Source organism: Alnus glutinosa, chromosome 7 (assembly GCF_958979055.1).
Source record: "Alnus glutinosa chromosome 7, dhAlnGlut1.1, whole genome shotgun sequence".
Classification (NCBI taxonomy): domain Eukaryota; kingdom Viridiplantae; phylum Streptophyta; class Magnoliopsida; order Fagales; family Betulaceae; genus Alnus; species Alnus glutinosa.
In genome coordinates, this window is record NC_084892.1 from 6,551,152 (window position 1) to 6,569,524 (window position 18,373).

General features: G+C 34.8%; 1 protein-coding gene across 1 annotated transcript; it reads left to right on the forward strand.

Moving 5' to 3' along the window:
* Positions 1 to 192: 192 nt before the first annotated feature.
* Positions 193 to 12,756, forward strand: LOC133873146 (uncharacterized). The gene is made up of 24 exons (XM_062310875.1): positions 193 to 579; positions 684 to 784; positions 878 to 1,088; positions 1,348 to 1,429; positions 1,546 to 1,819; positions 2,569 to 2,671; positions 2,770 to 2,906; positions 3,269 to 3,442; positions 4,249 to 4,448; positions 4,545 to 4,688; positions 4,785 to 4,873; positions 5,839 to 5,986; positions 6,167 to 6,219; positions 7,226 to 7,281; positions 7,966 to 8,129; positions 8,463 to 8,629; positions 9,619 to 9,670; positions 9,752 to 9,824; positions 10,396 to 10,497; positions 10,605 to 10,701; positions 10,785 to 10,901; positions 10,982 to 11,223; positions 11,347 to 11,487; positions 11,897 to 12,756. The coding sequence occupies exons 1-24, from the start codon at positions 420 to 422 to the stop codon at positions 12,077 to 12,079; spliced, it is 3,270 nt and encodes a 1,089-aa protein (XP_062166859.1). The 5' UTR covers positions 193 to 419; the 3' UTR covers positions 12,080 to 12,756.
* Positions 12,757 to 18,373: the final 5,617 nt, after the last annotated feature.

Here is an 18,373-nt window from a genome sequence, read left to right on the forward strand (position 1 = left end):
TAATATTTACTTTATACAAGAGAGGAATAGGTTAATTGAACACTTCGCTAACAAGATTAAGTTAGCAAAAAAAAAAAAAATGATTCAAGAAAAAACAAATTATTTAGCTCAATAATAAACTCAAAATAGACTAGTTAAAAATTAAATTAAATAAATAAAACCTGAACATCTCATTCTCGGCTAGGCTCAAGCTTGATTACAGCTTACTGCAAAAGCGAGACCAGCTACGACGTCGGTTTTTAGTTGTCTGACGTCGGTTACGTCATAATTCTGCTTTGCCCAGAACTCGTCGCCGGTTCGTGGAGTGCTCCAGAAGACACAGAACAAAGCAAGCCCCAATTGGCTCTCAATCCGAGCACATCTTTGAACGAAGACGAAAGAGATTTATGTAAATAGCTCACACTCAATTGCTTGAAGCAATGGAAGAAGATCACCGACTGATATGGGAATCAGTGCCTCCGGAATCCATGGTCTCCCTAACGGTTGGCCGGGCCGTGACCGCTCTGCTCGGCGCTCGCCCCAGAAAACTCCACGACGCCGTTTCTCGCCTTTCCCCTGACCCTAAAATAGCCTCGCTCGGTACACACTCACACTCTCACACACAGACACGCGGACTTCCACCTGAGTATCTTCTGTATTGGTCTTTGAAGCTTGTATTTTTACTCTGACGGCGAATTTCGCAGGTTCTTTGGAGCACTCTCTCTGGTTTTTGCACAAGTATGTAGACGACGCCGCCGAGGACTTGGAGGCATTGGATCAAATTCTCGTTCCCATGATTGAACATGTAATTAGATTTTGTTGCTCATTTTCATATTTAAAACATGGAGTATATCTTCTTCTTCTTCTTCTTTTTTTTAAAAAATTCTGTTTAAAACAGACATTGAGGTTCAAGGAGTCGAAGAATGGAGGGCAGGCTCTTATACTTGTGAACTGGCTCTTTCAAGACGAGCTTCTTTTCCAATCTTTGGCGACGAACCTTGCTAACATCGTCGTGAGAAAAGACGACAGTTATATAGCCCTTGGCTGGTGCGTTCTCATCCGCAACCTTCTCGAGTATGAGAGCTCCATTTCTCAGTATTCGATGAGTGGTAAAACACCCATTTCTCTTTTTCTGTTTTTTCTAAATGTATTATTTGCCTCAATTAATCCAGGTCCTTGTTAATGCTCTCATACCTGTGTGTGTTAGTTTTTGTAAATTGGTGTGTTTAGAAGAATTCAAAAGAAAGAGTAGAACCTTATTATTATATAATTATCTGTGGAATTGGAAGTCCATTGTATAATCTAAGATTACTAGACCTTGATGATGAGGATTGATGGATTTTCTATTTATTTTTTTGCTGACGGCAGGAATTAGGGAGCGGTACAATGATCTGTTGAAGATACTTTGTTCGTGTATGTCGCGTCTGTTAAGTATTGTATGTAAAGGAAGGTATGCATGACACATTCTGAAACCATATGTGACAATTTTTGTTGTGTGCCCTTTGAAACCATGAGTGGCAATTCGGTTCCATGTATTTTTGTTTGTTTGACCGCATGTTTCTGTAGTACTTTGCAGGATGGATTTGAGTTGCCATCTCGACTTGCAGTGTCTGCTGCTGATTGTTTTTTGGCTCTCACTGAAACATTGACAAAAAAGGTTCTGAGTAACAGGCCAACATCGAATTCAGGTGCTTTGAATCGGGTGGTTACTTTAGTGCCGGCAAGTGATAAGAAAGCAAAACCAGCGTCAAAGCCTTTGGAAGTCTCAAACATGGAGATGGAATATTTATTTTGGGATCATTTAGAGGAACTCATTAATATAGTGCAGAAACTGCTTGCTGTATGTTCTATTCTTATGTTTCCTTTATTTGGCTCCAAGATGGAACTTATTTATTTCTTGTTCGTTTTATGTCCTATATTTAGTAATAGTTGGGGATGCTGAGTTAGTGATACATCCACTTTTCCTGTATGAGCGATTATGATGGATGTCATTAATTATGATATGCACTCTGAGCAAAGAAAATAATTGTAAAAAGAGCAAAAAGAAAACTAATTGATATTAACACCATCTGTCTGGATGCAATTCTAATGCTTCATTGAATCAAGAATTTTGCTTAAGGAGAAAGTTTTTTCCAGTGATATGTTTCCAGTTTTTCTCCAGTTTTTTTTTTTTTTTTTTTTTTCCTTTACTTCACAATTTGCCATCAAGCCTTCTAGTATTTTTTCCTCCATGAGGTTCACAATAGAATTGGGAACTTTTGCGGGGAATCCTGATAGATGGTTTGGAGGAAGGAATTTCAGACTATATATATATATCATACCGGTGTGTCATTTCATGCAAAGTGAATATTTTAGACAGTTATGTTTTAAAAAAGCCCCCATGAAAATAGGTTAGAGACTGTACATGTTGGTAAACAAAAGCATTGCTTTATTTGGTGACATGGTTCTTGAAATATTTATTCAGCATTCTACTCTTTCAAAGTTACATGTTACTTACTTCCAATACTAATTTGATTGCACTGCTTGATACTTGAAGTTTGTTATGACAATCAAATATAACAGCATATATGCTTTTACCATCCTCTGCAGTGGAGCAGAAAAAGTCGACCTTTACATGCTAAAGGGTTAGAGAAAGTGCTAAAGTGGTTGCAAGGGATAAAAGGGCATTACAGTTGCTTTCAAGATGAGGCAGGTCCAATACCCAATGCATGCTTTTGACAATATCATATCTCTTAGTACGTATAATTTTCTATACATTGTGATTTCTTTTGTCTGTAACATGGAAGACAGGCTCAAAGATTCTCAAGACTGGAGTAACGTTGCTCTCTTCTTGTTGGAAACATTATGGCATGCTATTGCACTTGGAAGATCAGAAATTTTCTCAGAATTACAAAGAACTGTTGGACCAGTATTTATCTGGCATCCAGGTTAAGTAGACCATATTTTAGCATCATCTGTCTGTTCATTTTGAGTAGCATGATACTTCTTTTTTGTTTGTCAAATAAACTCTCAATCTTTCACATCTTATCTGTAAGAAATAATTTCTTTTTACATGATCTAATCAAGGTGATGCGGAATTTTGGTATAGCCTGGTCATTCTTTAACTTGGATCTGACAGTGTCAAATATTTAAATATAGAATAATGTATTCTTGTAAGTTGTAACTGCATCCAGAATTACTGGCTGTACTTTTTTTTTGCTGTTTTGACATTGTATTTGTGATGACTCATATATCTCTCCTTTCATTTAAATGAAGTTATTAAGTTGCTGATACAAAGAAGCATATGCAGTATTATACAGACAACCATACTGGAGGGCATATCGATAGTAAGGATGGTGCTGTAGAGACCAGAAATTTTTTCCTCAATTGTTTATGCCTTCTATTGGGACGTTTAGACAGCAAAAAATTTGAAAGCACAACCATGGAATATGGGATGCAGATATCAGATGTTCTTTTGCCACAGGTAGTTATGCTTGAGATCATGAAAATCACAGTTATTTTGAACAAGAGTCGTATACAAGTCTATGGTTCATGCAAATTAAGCCTATATTCCCTTTTAAATTTATATACATATTATTTTATTGATTGCTTGAGGGGCCATTGTCTTAAGCAATAGTGAAGTCCCTGGCTACCAAGTGTGAGTGTGTGGGTTTGAGTCTTGAGAGCAGTCACTACATACAAAAATTACTAAAAGTTAGGACCGTATCAAAGACACACACCCAGGATTCCACTTCGGTGGGTCTAGTACTGAGTGATGACCTTTTCTGATATCTACTGGACAGTTAGTGTTGCTTGTCCTGTACCCTATTAATCTGTTAGCTTTGTCCACAGTGCAAGCTGCAGGGGAGTTGTGACTAATTCTGACATGTCTTGGAATGTCGCTGACGTGGATTTGACATTATTTTGAAAATTTAGACCTTTTGTAATGTTTGGGCGTGATAATACAAAAAATACATGCGTTAACTCTGTAAAAACTTGGTCATGGTGATATCAGAATGGGTTAGCTCTAGGTTATACAACAGGTAATAGAAGTTCTCCTAGGTCTGTTTTTAGACCTCTAGCTATTGGGGTTTGAACAGGCAAGATGGCCCTCTCCTTTTGTTGTGATAGATTAGGTGCTTCTTGATTAATTTGATACATAGATTGATTGCATTCAATCTTGGGCCTCTTCATATTCATACAATGGCAATTAGGAACTTGTAATAACTTTAGTTTGACCCATTGTGTTCTAATGGTCATGCCTACTTCTTTTTTTCTCCTGTTTTGAAGCTTCATTGTCCTGATGAAGATGTGCTAGACGGGGTTGTTTGCATATTAAAGGCGGTCATTTTTAAGTCCTATTCAGCTGGAAGCAGTCTTGCTGACACTAGATTGACAGATTCTGTTCTCCCATTGCTGATTAACCTTCTAGACGAGCGGGATGGCACTGCTAGAGCTGTTGTTATGCTCATAGCAGAATACTGCTCAGTGTATTCTTTCCATTCTTTTCACCTTCTAATACTTTGTGCAGCAACAAATAGTCTCTCTTTGGGGTTAAAACCTCACTTACATTAATGATTCACCAGGAGCAGAGACGGTCAGTGCATTCAAGAAGTTCTAAAGAAGATTGCATCTGGAAATCTTCTGCAGCGGAGGAATGCTGTTGACGTTATATCTGAACTTATTCGCATATCATCTGATTCAATAAATGAACCTTCTCATTTGGAATGGTATAAGACTACGCTAGTAGCTATAGTTAACCTGTAATATCGAATGATTTCACCTTTTTGGTGTTTTTCTAAGTCTCCTCTCTATGACTATGGCAGGCAAGATATTGCAAACCGATTGCTGGAGTGCCTTGGAGATGAAGAAAGTGTAATTCGTGAGCAGGCATCTAGTTTGCTTCCAAGGATAGGTTGGCTTTGACTATCTAAAATGTTTTATGATAAGTCTTGTTCACCATGATCATGAAATTTGTTTTGTATTCTGGCATTCAACTATTTAATTTAAGGGATAGAATACATGAATGTTTATACTTGTTTAAACCCTTGTGAGCTTAAGCTATAAATACTAACAACTGTTGCTCAGATTTGCATATGGTTCTCATTTCAGGAAGTTAGTCACCTTATGTTGTGAAAGCATATTACTATTAAATGGATCAGGCAACTGAAAAATATGACATTTCCTCTTTTGAGCTATACATCTAGAGATACTAATGGGAAGTTTCAACTGAAAAATTGATTCCCCGTGCACAAACAGGAGATCAGAAGTACTGAACAGAAAGAAATCAATAAAGAAGATAAAAATCAAAATAACATAAAATAAAACAAAAGGTTAGGTAGGAGAGGGAGGACAAATTCATGATTCAGTTTCAAGTATTTGGGTAGAGCCTCGACATTCGATTCCTAAACCCCTTCTGCTGATTGAAATCTCTGTTTAACATGCTGCAGTCACATCATATTTCCATTTACGTATGATATCTGCCAAAACGGAGTTGGAGCTTCTGTTTGAAAAAGATATGCATACAAACATATATGTGTGTTATGTATGTATATATGACTTAAATTATCTGTATCAATGTATTTTCATAGTTTGGTTTCCATATTTTTATTTTTATTTTTATTTTTTTAATTCTGTATCAGTTATGCATATGGTTTCCACTGTATAGGTAATACATATGATCTGCATTACCTGCTAGTTTCAATCTTACTTCTGTTGGAAGTTATTGTTTTGTAAATTATTCTTGTAAAGAACTGTAAATAGCCATCTGCTTTTGTAATATAATCTGCCTGGAAATTATTCTGTTACATTTGTTAGTAAAGATTGACGTTTTGACTGCAGTACTCTGCATTTTTTAATTGTTTTTTTTTTTTTTGGCAGACCCTTCATTCGTTTTTCCAGGATTAGTTCGTCTTGTTTACTCTTCAGATGAAAGAGTCCAGTCATCTGCTGGTGATGCCTTCATTAAGGTGCTCAAATATCATAATGAGAAAGTTGAAGTTATCTGTATGCTGCTAGACTGTCTGAGGTATCTTGCCTTTTCTTTTGTTTTCTTTTTCCTTTTTTTCAACTTCGAATGCTTAAGGTTCGATTAATCCAGATCAAAATGAAAGTTGTTTTGTTTATGGAAGTATATGGTCAGTTGAAGCTTCTAATAGTAGCACATCAGACAGCATTTTCACCTATTTTTCCCTCGTTTTTCTCGCAGCAACCTCAACCAAAGCCTAGATCTTCCGCAAATGACAGGAGATACAGGGGAAGGTTTGCCTCTCTCGTCTTAATGACACAATTTGCCAGATGCGTGATTCTCTTCTGTACTTAAGTCTACCTATAATTTTTTCCCTTGGATTGTATGACCACTTTCTTGATGTGATTTATGTAGTGTCCTTTACCATCTTTAATTGTCAAAACATAATTTTGGAATTGAATGTCTCAATGCTGGTCCCAAGATGATGGATCTATTACTTGTAAAGGGTATTTATTTTATTTTATTTTAAATATTTCTGGACATTGGTTGTGTGTATGGTCCATTAGGTCTTATTTTGGGTTTTATTTTGTTATTGGATCTCAATTTGTGGGCTATAATAGTTATTTTGCATGAGCTTAGTAGTCAAAGTCCATTAAGTCCAAGTTATACAAGGGTTAAGTTTAGTTTTTTGTAAGTATTAATGTAATGCATTCAAATCAATGGAGAAAAAGTTTCATGAAAATATTGCAGCAATTATGCTCTTGAGGTTTGTGTGATGCAATCCTTTTTTGAGTTGTGATGCCAAGGAAGTCCTAAGCATGATGCCCAAAAAACTAGGTGTAATGCCTAGATTCTTATTTTCCTTTTTCTAGCAACTCCTATCCAGTTCCAGCAAACACATACTTGGAATTGTGGTTCCTATCTTTCCCTGAAAATCAAAATCTAAAAACCACATCCTTCCATCAATCAAATTTTATGTAAAGCTCTTTGTCCTTCGTCATTTTCTGTCTGCTTTTCGTTTTTCTTTGGTTATTTTGGATTCTAAAAGAATAGTAATGCTTGGAATCTTGTAAGAATCTTTTCTATATAGAAATGTTTGGAATCTTGTGAGAATCTTTTCTATTCCAAGTCATTATAAAGTTCTGAATCTTCTTCTCATATGCTCTATCGTCCTGGCAATAATTAAACTCAGGATTAGGCTCTATTCTTAATTGCTCTGATTGTTAGAGAGTTCTATTGTTCTCTTTGGCCAAGAAAAAGTAGATCCAATTTATAATCATTCATTTGTAACTGTGGCAGGATCAAAGTTTGATAGTGATCAAGTGCTTAGGCTGATCCCAGAGTGGTCAAAAAGTGTAAGATTGATGCTACTATAAATTGATTATATTTTAATTGTTTTTCTTCCCTTTATTGCCCTTTAGTGATTCACTGAATTAATGCATATTTGTCTGTTTTTTCAAATTGTTGTCTCTGAACAAGTGATAGAAGACCTGATGACATCTAAAACTGCAGCATATCTAGCAATCGCTGAAATACGTAGCATTCTAAGATGTGCCTTAGTTGCTTCTTTCAATGTTAAGAATAAACCAATGAGAATGTATGGGTACAAAACTAGTATGGAGTGTTTGAATTTGAGGATTTACTCGTCAGATATGGTTGCATGCAGAGGGACGTGTACATGGACATGGATGAGTTTTCATTATTCTGTTTATATAAATATTATTCAGTTTCGATGACTTGAGTTTGATGCTCATTAAGGTCTTTCCGGTTGGGGTGGGGGATGGTTAGCAAACCCCACTGAATTTAGTGGGTTAACAGTTTCATACATTATTGCTTCTGTATATGTGGTGACGCAAACAATTGGCGGATATTTTATGCTAGTTCCTCTGTCTATTCGTGTCTAGCTTTTGCAACTGTTCCTTGTATCTATCTCAGTGAAACAAACTGGATTAATTGGGTGTTGCTCAAATTTTGAAAATGTTTGCATTTGCTTCTCAAAAAAATTCTCAGCTTCTGATTTTTTTTTTTAAATATCACAGGTTCAAGACTGGAACTGTTTGATTGGACCATTAATAGACAAGATGTTTGCAGAGCCATCAAATGCAACTATTGTTAGGTTTCTGAGTTATATAAGTGAACACCTAGGAGAAGCTGGTGATGTAGTCATGTATCGTGTTCTATTGCATATGAAAGGACAGAAAGAGTGAGTAAATTACTTTAATTGCAACATCCTGCCTTTTATTCCTTTTTATGTGTGTACTTCTTGTTTTCAGATATTACTTGTTTGTTTGTCAAATCTATTAAGTTTTTCGGTAAACTACTGGTTTACTTAAGTACAATTGTGATCTAAGTAGCACAAACACTTCTAAAAGGGAGCTGCATCTGTTATGCACAAAATGCTGAATCTGTTGTTGTGTTAAATGTGTTTGGCATATAACCTTAAAGAATTTGATCTCCTATCAAAGTGGCTGTCTTCTTGTGTCTGACCTATTCTACTCATTTCATTTCGCACGATTGATGAAAGCTTTTTATCCAGATGGGAGAGCAGAACATATATCAATCACGATTCTGTGGAAATGCAGCAATCTCTGTTTGAGCGCCTTTGCCCATTACTCATAATTAGGATGCTTCCGCTGAGAATTTTTAATGACCTTAACTCATCCATCATGTATGATCAAGTTCTTATTCAAGGCATTCTGCATGGTATGCTTTTCTGGCTTCTATAAGCCCCTTTTTCCTCATCTTTTTACAATTTAGAGTTCCTTCAATTGATTGCATAGTTTTCTCATAGTTGTCAACTTCATTTTGTGACTTCAAAATCATGTGGATGATGTTTGTTTTTAATATTTTTCTTACTGTAGAATATAGTAGTTGATAAGTTTTAACTTGCATATTTTACCATCTATCAGCAAGCATTAACTTCTTCTTCTTCTTCTGTTTTTTTTTTTCCTTTTTTTAATGTACATTAATGTTCAATCCTTTAGATTTTACATGATATAACGACAGCTTTAACGCTTTACTGAGATTTCTGTATGTGGGTCATTTGTAGTAGTAGAAGAAATTTGTCCATAAGTTTTGGCTTCCTTATATTTAAGCATGATTTTAGACTATGCTTAATATTACCTTAATTGCAAATTGTAATTCTTGGCCAAATCTTGGCTGGATGCATGTCTGAGTTTTCTCTTCACCCCAACTGAAGCTTCCTATTTCTCAAAATAAACTGTCTACTATAAATCCTAAAATTTAATATCACAGCTTTTCTTTTTCAAAATATTAAGAGAAAGTTCCAACTATTCTTTGGCACATATAAATTGGAGAAAGTAAAAAAAATCTTGGAGCTTGCTTCTTTTAACAATAATTAAATACCAGGATATACCAAAAGAGCTAATCACACAATTTTCCTGAAGCTGAGCATCAGTCTTGCCCATGCCTAGTTTGGAAGCATTAGTCTGAAACTGAATTCAACAAATGAGCTTTGGTGAATAGATCTTATCTACGAACTCTGCATATTCAAAAGAGAGATCTATGTAATGCTAATTATATTCTGAAATTTGAATGATGTAGAAATCAAAGTTGATCTATTAGTTCCATCCGTGAAAATCATGATTCACAGCCTTCGGTTACTGGTTGCATATATTTTGTCATAATCGATTAATATACTTACTTTTGCTTGTTTTTTGGGGTGATCCCAGGGTATGGAGATACCAAAAATCATGACAGTATTGCTGCTTTCCTTTTAAACAGGTTGATTCACTAGCATAACCTTAATCAAGCTTTAGTAATCTGAAGGAGAGAGTCTGATTTTTCATTTTCTTTTTTCTTTAGGGCATTTCATAAGTTTGAATTTGAAGATGTACGGAAACTGGCTGCTGAGCTCTGTGGTCGCATTCACCCCCAAGTATGCAACAACTTTGCCAAACTTTGTTATTAGTGCATATTACTTGGTTTATGCTAGCGAGAGTGTTTGGTGTTTCCTTTATTTATTTATTTATTTTAAAGATTTCTCAAATGAGGTCTTTGTGTTGGTTTTACTTGCCGGAATCAATTGTTTATGTCCCTCCAATATAATCACTAAAAGTTCTAAAAGTGGAACTCCGACTCAAAAAAAGTTCCCTGAGATATGCAACTTTAAGCTTTGAAGACTAATATATTCAAAGCCTAATTGTTTAGGGTGCGAGATTTCTGTGGGGGTACAGCTTTACATGTTGATTGAGGAAACAAAGGAGTTAGAAGAACAATTCCCTTCTTGCTTCTTCTCTGTTGTATAAACACAAACGTTTGTACAAAGACACACACACACGCCTCGCTCTATGCATTGTGTATAAAGAATAACCTGCCATATAACATATTATATAAATAATATAAACTTTGACACATAGATATTGCTTTCTCATTTCTTGTTATGCGTTTAATTATTGGTCTTTGCAATTTTTATGTTTGACTAAACTCTCTGCCTTTTGAGTCTGTAGGTGCTATTTCCAATTCTTTGCTCTGAATTGGAGGATGCAGCAGCTTCTCAGGATCTGCTGAAGATAAAAGCTTGTTTGTTTTCAGTTTGCACTTCTCTTATGGTAATTATACTCTTGCATTTGAGAACTGCTTTTCTTCTCTGCTTAAACTCTAAGCATCATCAATTCCATTTATGCCACAGCAATGTAAAGTTTCTTCTGGTTTGTAGATCAGAGGCAAGGATTCAGTTACCCATCCTCTTATGCTCAAGATTAGGAAGACACTAGAAACAGTGCTGTTATGGCCTTCACTGAATGGGGATGAAGGTTTGTAACTGATTACTTTATTTCTCTACTGATTCCTCTTGTCATTACGCTGAGTAGTGACTGTAAGTATATTGTTTCCACAGTTTCGAAAGCACAACATGGATGCATTGATTGTCTAGCACTGATGATATGTGCTGAACTCAGAAATCCAGAATCATTCCCCTCCACCTCAGAGAAGATTAGCAATATTGGGAAGAAAGGTGGTACTGGTTGGTTTGTCCTTAGTATACCTGAACATTGCTCATTAGGGCATATTTGATATATTTTTCTCAAATTGCAGGGGATGCTGTCTCAAGGAACTCGACACTCAGTTATGTGATCCATCAATTTGTATACATTGAGAACAAAGATGTTTCGACCTCCGAGTTGGCTAATGAAAACTGTGCTCTTGAGGCACCATTCCAACTCGCATTTCGTTTGTGCATGGCTAATGTTCTCATCAGTGCTTGCCAGAAAATCTCAGACTCTGGCAAGAAACTCTTTGCTCGGAAGGCTTTTCCATATCTTATCCATTCTGTTGAGGTATTTCAGTTATTGAGTTCATAATGTAGAGATCCTGATTGCTTTGACTTTTTGTAAAGGGTGTGTTTCTATATCACTTTTCTTCTCCTGCTTGCTTCTTAAAAGTGCTATCAAATATTGTAGGTGATAGTGCAGCCAGAGATTAGAGCTGCATGCATCCAGGTTCTCTTTTCAGCCGTCTACCATCTGAAATCTGCAGTTCTTCCTTACTCATCTGATCTTCTTAAACTCTCACTAAAAGCTCTCGGAAAAGAATCAGAAAAGGTAATAAAATCCTGTCTTGTACAAGCTTAACAAGTATCTGTTATCTCGAATTCTCAAATGGTACCCTTTTCTTACCTAAATGACTGTGTGTGTGGGCGCGCAAACACACCTATGCATGCGTGCACATGCATATTTATCTTTTAGGGGGAATTGGGGGTTGGGGTTGGGGTTGAGGTGGGGGTGGGGGGTGGCATGATAAGTTTTCAGCATGATTTGGACACGTCCTTGGTGAGTACAAGCAACAATCTAGCTGGGATTTTGTGATTTTCACTAGAAATTAAGTTGATTATTGTGCTGGTAGCCTGGTAAGGAAGTGGGTGCGCACTGAATAAAAACTGGGGCAAACCTAGTTACGTGAAATATTCTTGTATTTATTGCTTATCTTGGTTTGCCTTCTATTGTGCATCAGGAAAGGATGGCAGGTGCAAAGCTAGTGGCATCTCTCTTGGCCAGCGATGATGTGATTTTGGAGAGTATATCAGGAGAACTACTGGAAGCAAGATCTGTACTTTCAAGTATATCTACGGCGGATCCCTCCCTTGAGCTGCGAAAAGTATGCAAAAAGTTGCTAATGTGCATGACTTCTCCCTGAGTTGGTTTGAAGTACTATCTTGGATAGAAGATCAAATGAGCTATTTGCTTCGTAATTACTTGCTTTAATGTAGTTGTACTTTGTAGTCGTAGTTGTACATAATATGTTAGGAAATCTCAAGAAAGCAAGTTACTTTGTAGTGACGGTTCTAATTTTTTATTGGAGGTTGACTAGGAGAAGAAGTTGCCGGTTATCATGCAGGCAATCAAAATTTATACAAAGAATTAGATGAGTGTAATTAACGTCTCACGAAGGCTGTGTATCGGTCGTGAATTCTGGTTCACGGAATATCATTAAAGGAATTGTACTGATGCAGTGGTTTTGCTTTCAAAGCACCAACAGCAGGAAGATGAACCAGTGGCTGCTCTGATTTGATGATGCTGCTTTTAGATCCAATTCCACTTGCCACTCGAGTTCCACTTCTGTAAATCCTGCAGAATTCAATCCTTCTCAATGAGGTCTGTAGAGGATATGTTCTACTTTTTCCCCAAACCAATTTTACCATAGCATCCTGTAGAGGATATGTTGCCTATTGTTGATACCGTAGATTATAATTTATGGGATATTTATGACGATGAGATTGCTTTGGAAGCTTTCTCCGTTGTTGTAAGCGCCATTGCTCATAAAGGTGTGAAGATGACATATCCTTTTCCTTCAACTACCATTCATTTTCATCATCATGGTATCTTAACTTTGAGCTGATTTCGTAAAAGATTTGTTATCCTCAGAAGTCAAATCCATTATTGTGAAGAATGATGAACTTTGTTGGTTTATGTCACTTTGTAGGGAATCTCAATCCTTGGTAATAGCGTTCAGCATTTGGAAAAAAGTTGTCTTGCTCCTCCCCCTTCCTCTTAGAGCATTCACAGTGGTTTATGTAAAACCTACTTTTGGCTAGAATAGATAACAAACGTAAAATAGAATTGCTAACCATTTTGTGAACAGTGCAACGCCTATCTACTTATATTTTATTGTTATTTCTTTCACCTTTCTTCATTTTTTTTTATGCCTCTCTCTCTCTCTCTCTCTCTCTCTCTCTCTCTCTCTCTCTCTCCTATACTCTTCTTCTTTTTTTTCCTTTTCCTTTCTATCAATTTGGCCTTGCTTTCACCCAGGGACCTATATGGGCGAAGTGGAGGGTGGGTCACCGTCGGTAGGCGACTTGTGGCGACTTGAACGGTGGATCTCGGCCTAGTACTGTCTGTTTGGTGGTTCGGCGGTAATTTTGTCAGCCCAATACCAGTTGAGCGACGATTTGGCGGCTCAAATGTTCTTCAACGGTGTTAGGTTCCTGTTCGATGGGTTTGATTCGACGGCTCTGTGGGGTGGTTTTTGTTCCGGTAGGTGCAATTCTGGTTCGATGTTCAACAGATTGGTGGTGGCTCAAATATTGTTCCGATTGGTGTAGTTCTGGTTCGACGGTGTGTTGTAGAATTTTGTGACGATGTGATTAAAATTAAAATGAATACAAATTAAAATTGATTATTTTAATAAAATAGAAAAGAACTTTAGATAAATTGATGGAAGAAGGTGTTGAAAAATGGTTAGCTAAACTAGCAAAAGTGGGTTTTTGTTAGCTATTCTAGATAAAATTTTAGGCAAACCACTAGGAATGCTCTAACATTGTATTTAGTTCTTACAGTTAACCACATGCAATAGTCCAATCAATAAGACAATAGCAACTTGTAGTTGAAAGATTTGCTATTTCCAGATGCATTGTGAAAGATTTGCTATTGCCAGATGCATTGTGAATGGAGAGCTATGTAGTTGTAGCTATTTTTCTTTTTTTATTGAGGGTGTACTCTTTTTGTACCAATTGACATAACTTCCAAATGTTTGGAGGACATTCGAAATAAGATTCGAATTTCTATCAAATGTGAAAGAGTTTATGTAGGATTTATCTATCCTAAAAATGGTGGACAAAATAGTGGACTGCCAAAGACAGATATATCCCCATAAGATAGAGATTCTCAATAATTTTTCTTTTACTCAAATTTCTAGTTATTAAAGTATTGAAATTATTTAGAAAGTGTTTGGCAAAGATTTTCTCTTTTTCTCCTAAAAAAGCCAACCTCTTTTTGGCACAGGCCTAGCTCTCTTTTCATCAAAATTAACTATGAAACTACTATTTGAGATTCTTTTTCAACTCAAGCAGCAGTTATTCTGGACTCTACTAGTACTATTACACATTGTTTCTCGCTTATCAGCCCTCCCTGCACAGCAGTTTATGGAGAAGCGCTTGCTGCCCTTCTAGCTACAAACATGGCTCTTTCTTTTCATGCGCCTTTTTTCATTTTAAAAGGGGACTCTACTACTGTCATTCTGGCTCTACAGAATCCTTTGATTACACAAGACTGGCGTATTACTTCTATTATTTCTCACATTCACTCTCTCATTCCCACCACAACTAGCTAGTATGCTAGTTCTATCAACCGAAGTGCAAACTTCTGTGCCCATCATGTGGCAAACTAGGCCGCAACTAGACTTCATTCTGACTGCATTCCCATTTTTTATGTTTCTGGATCATTTTCCTCATGTTTAGGAAAAGCTGTTTCATCTTCTTTTCTAGTTCCTTAATGTTTGTACTCTTTTTATCATGTACTTATTAAAATAATAATTTTTTTTCACTTTTCATTTAAAAAATATAATTATTTTTTAATTTAATTTTATATCACATCAGTAAATTCCTTTATTCATTCTCTTCTAAAAAAAAAATCTTGGTCAAACAATGAGTAGCATTCCAACTTGCAAAATTAGTTCTATTTCAGGAAGGGAAATGCTAGGAATACAACTAATGCACTACTCTAATACACATTAAGGTGGGACCCAAACATGCACTACTCTAAGACACATTAGGGTAGGACCTAATGTTTGGGTCCCACCCTAATATGTCTTGCGATAGTGTACAAGTTATGCACTAGTAGTGCATCAATCATTCCCCTTTTGAGAAATATTGGCATGTCAACATGTAGGTCCTAACTAACTATAAAAGTACAACCCCTACGCAGCTAGAGACTAGGGGTGGGCACCGACTTTCATGGAGTCAGAAAATTTCTCTCTCTCTCTCTCTCTCTCTCTCTCTCCACCCAAAGGCGAGCTATAAAATCCTCCAATCTCCTGAATTGCCTTGTTTGCCAAGCACCGGAATGGAACACAGTAGTGCTGACTACTGTTCATGTACTTTTTTTTTTTTCTTCATATTTTATAATACCAATCAATATTAAAACATTCCCACTTTTTTTACTTTTTATATCATATCAATAATTTTTTATTATTATTCAAATAAAAAATTCATTACAATACAAAACTTTTTCACTTTTCTATACAAATTCTTTTTACTTTATATCACATCATCACTTTTTATTAATTTCAAAATTAATAAATCACTACTTTATTCTATACATGTATTTGCCAAACAAGCCTTTGAGGTATGTTTGGTAAGTGACTTGCTTTGTCAGAATAATGGGTTATTATGTTTTGGAGTTAGTAAGAAGTGGTAGATGTAATATAAAGTAAAAAATTATGTAAAAAAATAAAAAAAATATAAAGAAAAAAGTTTTATATTTTAGTAAATTTTTTATTTGAATAGTAATAAAAAAAAATTATTAATGTGATATAAAAAGTAATAAAAATGTTTTGATATGGATTGTTATTGAAAAAGTGCGAAAAAAAAAAAAAAAAAAGAAAAAAAAAAAAAGTGATGTAAATAGTGTGCTCATGTAATGGTATATTGTTTGTCCCACCACATGAGTCATTCTTCGTGGGCTTGTTTGGTAAAGGAAGAGAAAGGGAAGGGGAAGAGGAAGGGGAATTGGTAGTGGAAGTTAGAATTAATAGATGTGATATAAAGTAAAAAAAATTTGTATAGAAAAGTGAAAAAAATTTGTATTATAGTAAATTTTTTTATTTAAATAATAATAAAAAATTATTAATGTGATATAAAGTTAAAATGTTTTAATATTAATTATTTTTAAAATAAGTGAGGACTTTGCCAAACAAGCCTCGTATGTCTACAATCCAGCATAATTGATGTGCGTCAATCAGTCCAGTCTTGTCTCATTTCAGAGAAAAGACAATTGGGATACGTGTTAACTGTTAAGTGGATCTACGATACTATCGGATTCTATTTACCCTTTCACCTCGTTGGTGGTGCCATGTCCAAATCTTGGCTGACAACGTTTTTTTGCACTTTGCTTTTTACTTTATATATATATATATTAACAAATAATTTTAAATACAAAATGGGGCTTCTTTGACAAACCATTTCCAACTTTTTCTTTTTCTTTTTACTTTTTTCAAAAGAATCAAATAAAAAGCATTTAATTTTTCTACACTTTTTATATTACATCAATCATATTTTATTACTATTTAAATAAAAAAATTCACTACAAAACAAAACTTTTTCACTTTTCTAAAAAATATTTTCAAATTTTATATCACATCAATCACTTCTTACCATTCAACACACAAATATTTCACAACACAATTACTTACCAAGCAGGCCCCTAACATTTTTTTTTTTAATCTTTATATCACATTAAAACATTTTTTAACAAACAAAAACAAATAGAAATAACTTTACAAAAGAGTATCGAATTATAGGCTATTTTGAGAAAATTGTACTGAACTATCAAACGTCTTAAAGTAGTATATTCAAGTTTCCAAACGTCTCACTTAAGAGTACTCTGTTAGGATTTGCTATTAAATCCTGCCAAAATTTTCAAATTACCACTAATTTTTTTAAGAAAAAAAAAATACTAGGATTTAGATGTTGGTCAGAATTTAACGGAATTTGAAAAAATACTCATATCTAAATCTTTATTTTTTTAAAAAAATAAATAAATACGTGTATTTTAAGAATTTTGGTAAGATTTAATAGTAAATCTTAACGAAGTACCTTTAATTGAGATGTTTCAAAACTTGAATACATTAATTTAAAAGGTTTGATAGTTTAGTACCGTTTTTTATAATGGCCGATAATTCAATGTCTTTTTTTATAAATTATCCCAAAAAGATTACCGACCAAGCCCGCTTTTCAGCTGTCAAGTTTTTGCCCAATTATTTGGGTCACAAAGAAATGACAAATTGTTGACATGCTTCTTGAAAGAAATTTATTAGCCTCTGCACGTTGCTTCAAAATTCTGAATGGAAGTTAATGATCGGTTACAACTTTCTTTCATTTTTTGTCTTTTGTATTTATTTGTCATCCAAATTTTTAATTTGTCAGAAAATACGAAAAAGTACAATTATAAAAAAGGGTAAATATAATTTTATTTCCTGAATCATCGTCTCATTTCAATTCACTCCATAGATTTTCAAATCCGACTTTTAAAACGTTTTTGAATTTTTCATTTCGATCATTCGTGATTGTTATGAAAGTAGAATTCTACCGCAGGTAAAGGACATTGGTCGGACAGAAGACCATTCATAAGCACGTATCTCTTAAAGTCCTTAAAGTTATCTTTACAGTAGTTTATACTAGAGTATGGGTATTTTAATTAAATTATGATAGTTATAGTTATCAACTTATCTATCTAATTATTTGTAGCACTGTCGTGTAATCTTTAATTAAGTCATTGTAGGAGTTGATCTCCAAGTCCTTGTAGGAGATTATCTCTAAGTCTTTTAGTTTACGTCATGTAGTCCCTGATCAATTAATAAAGAGTTAAGTATAATTAATCCCAAACTTTTTCTATCAAAATTTAAGGTCTAGATGAGTAATGTTTCTTGCACAACTCTTACACAACTCTAATAATTTTTTTTTTTTTTTTAGATCAACCATTGAATATTTAGAGCGTACATGTAGGAAAACAAATCTAATGGCTGATCATAACAAAAAATAGTTAAAGTTGTGCAAAAATTATGTGAGAGTTGTATAAAAAACATTACTCAGGTCTAGATTCCTCGGAACATATCATTCACATAACAGTAACATTAATAGGCGATTGAAATTAAATTTTATTGGGTCAATTTTATTAGGGTTGTTGGGTGACCCAATCCTTTAACTAAGTTTGATCTAATAACCCTAATGTTTCTGTTTCACCCAAAAAGCGAAAGTCGGTGATTGGTCCAAGTCTCCTAAACTTGAGTATTTCCACCTTGAACAACTTTTCCGGTGGGCAAATACTGCCTTCCCAAAGCCCAAAACTTGGTTGCCACTTGTCCAAAACCAGGTGCCCACATCATTTTCTTCTTTCTTTCTTTTTATCTTCTTTACCATCCATATTTGGCCCAACAAATTTACTCTTAATTTTAACTAAAATATTATATATATATATTCATTCATTCATTTTA

Excerpts from the sequence above, each read along its gene's own strand:
- LOC133873146 (XM_062310875.1), top strand. The coding sequence starts at position 420 with ATGGAAGAAGATCACCGACTGATATGGGAATCAGTGCCTCCGGAATCC. Across the intron at positions 2,907-3,268 it reads AGTATTTATCTGGCATCCAG|TATTATACAGACAACCATAC; the intron begins GTTAAGTAGACC and ends AAGCATATGCAG. Across the intron at positions 3,443-4,248 it reads CAGATGTTCTTTTGCCACAG|CTTCATTGTCCTGATGAAGA; the intron begins GTAGTTATGCTT and ends CCTGTTTTGAAG.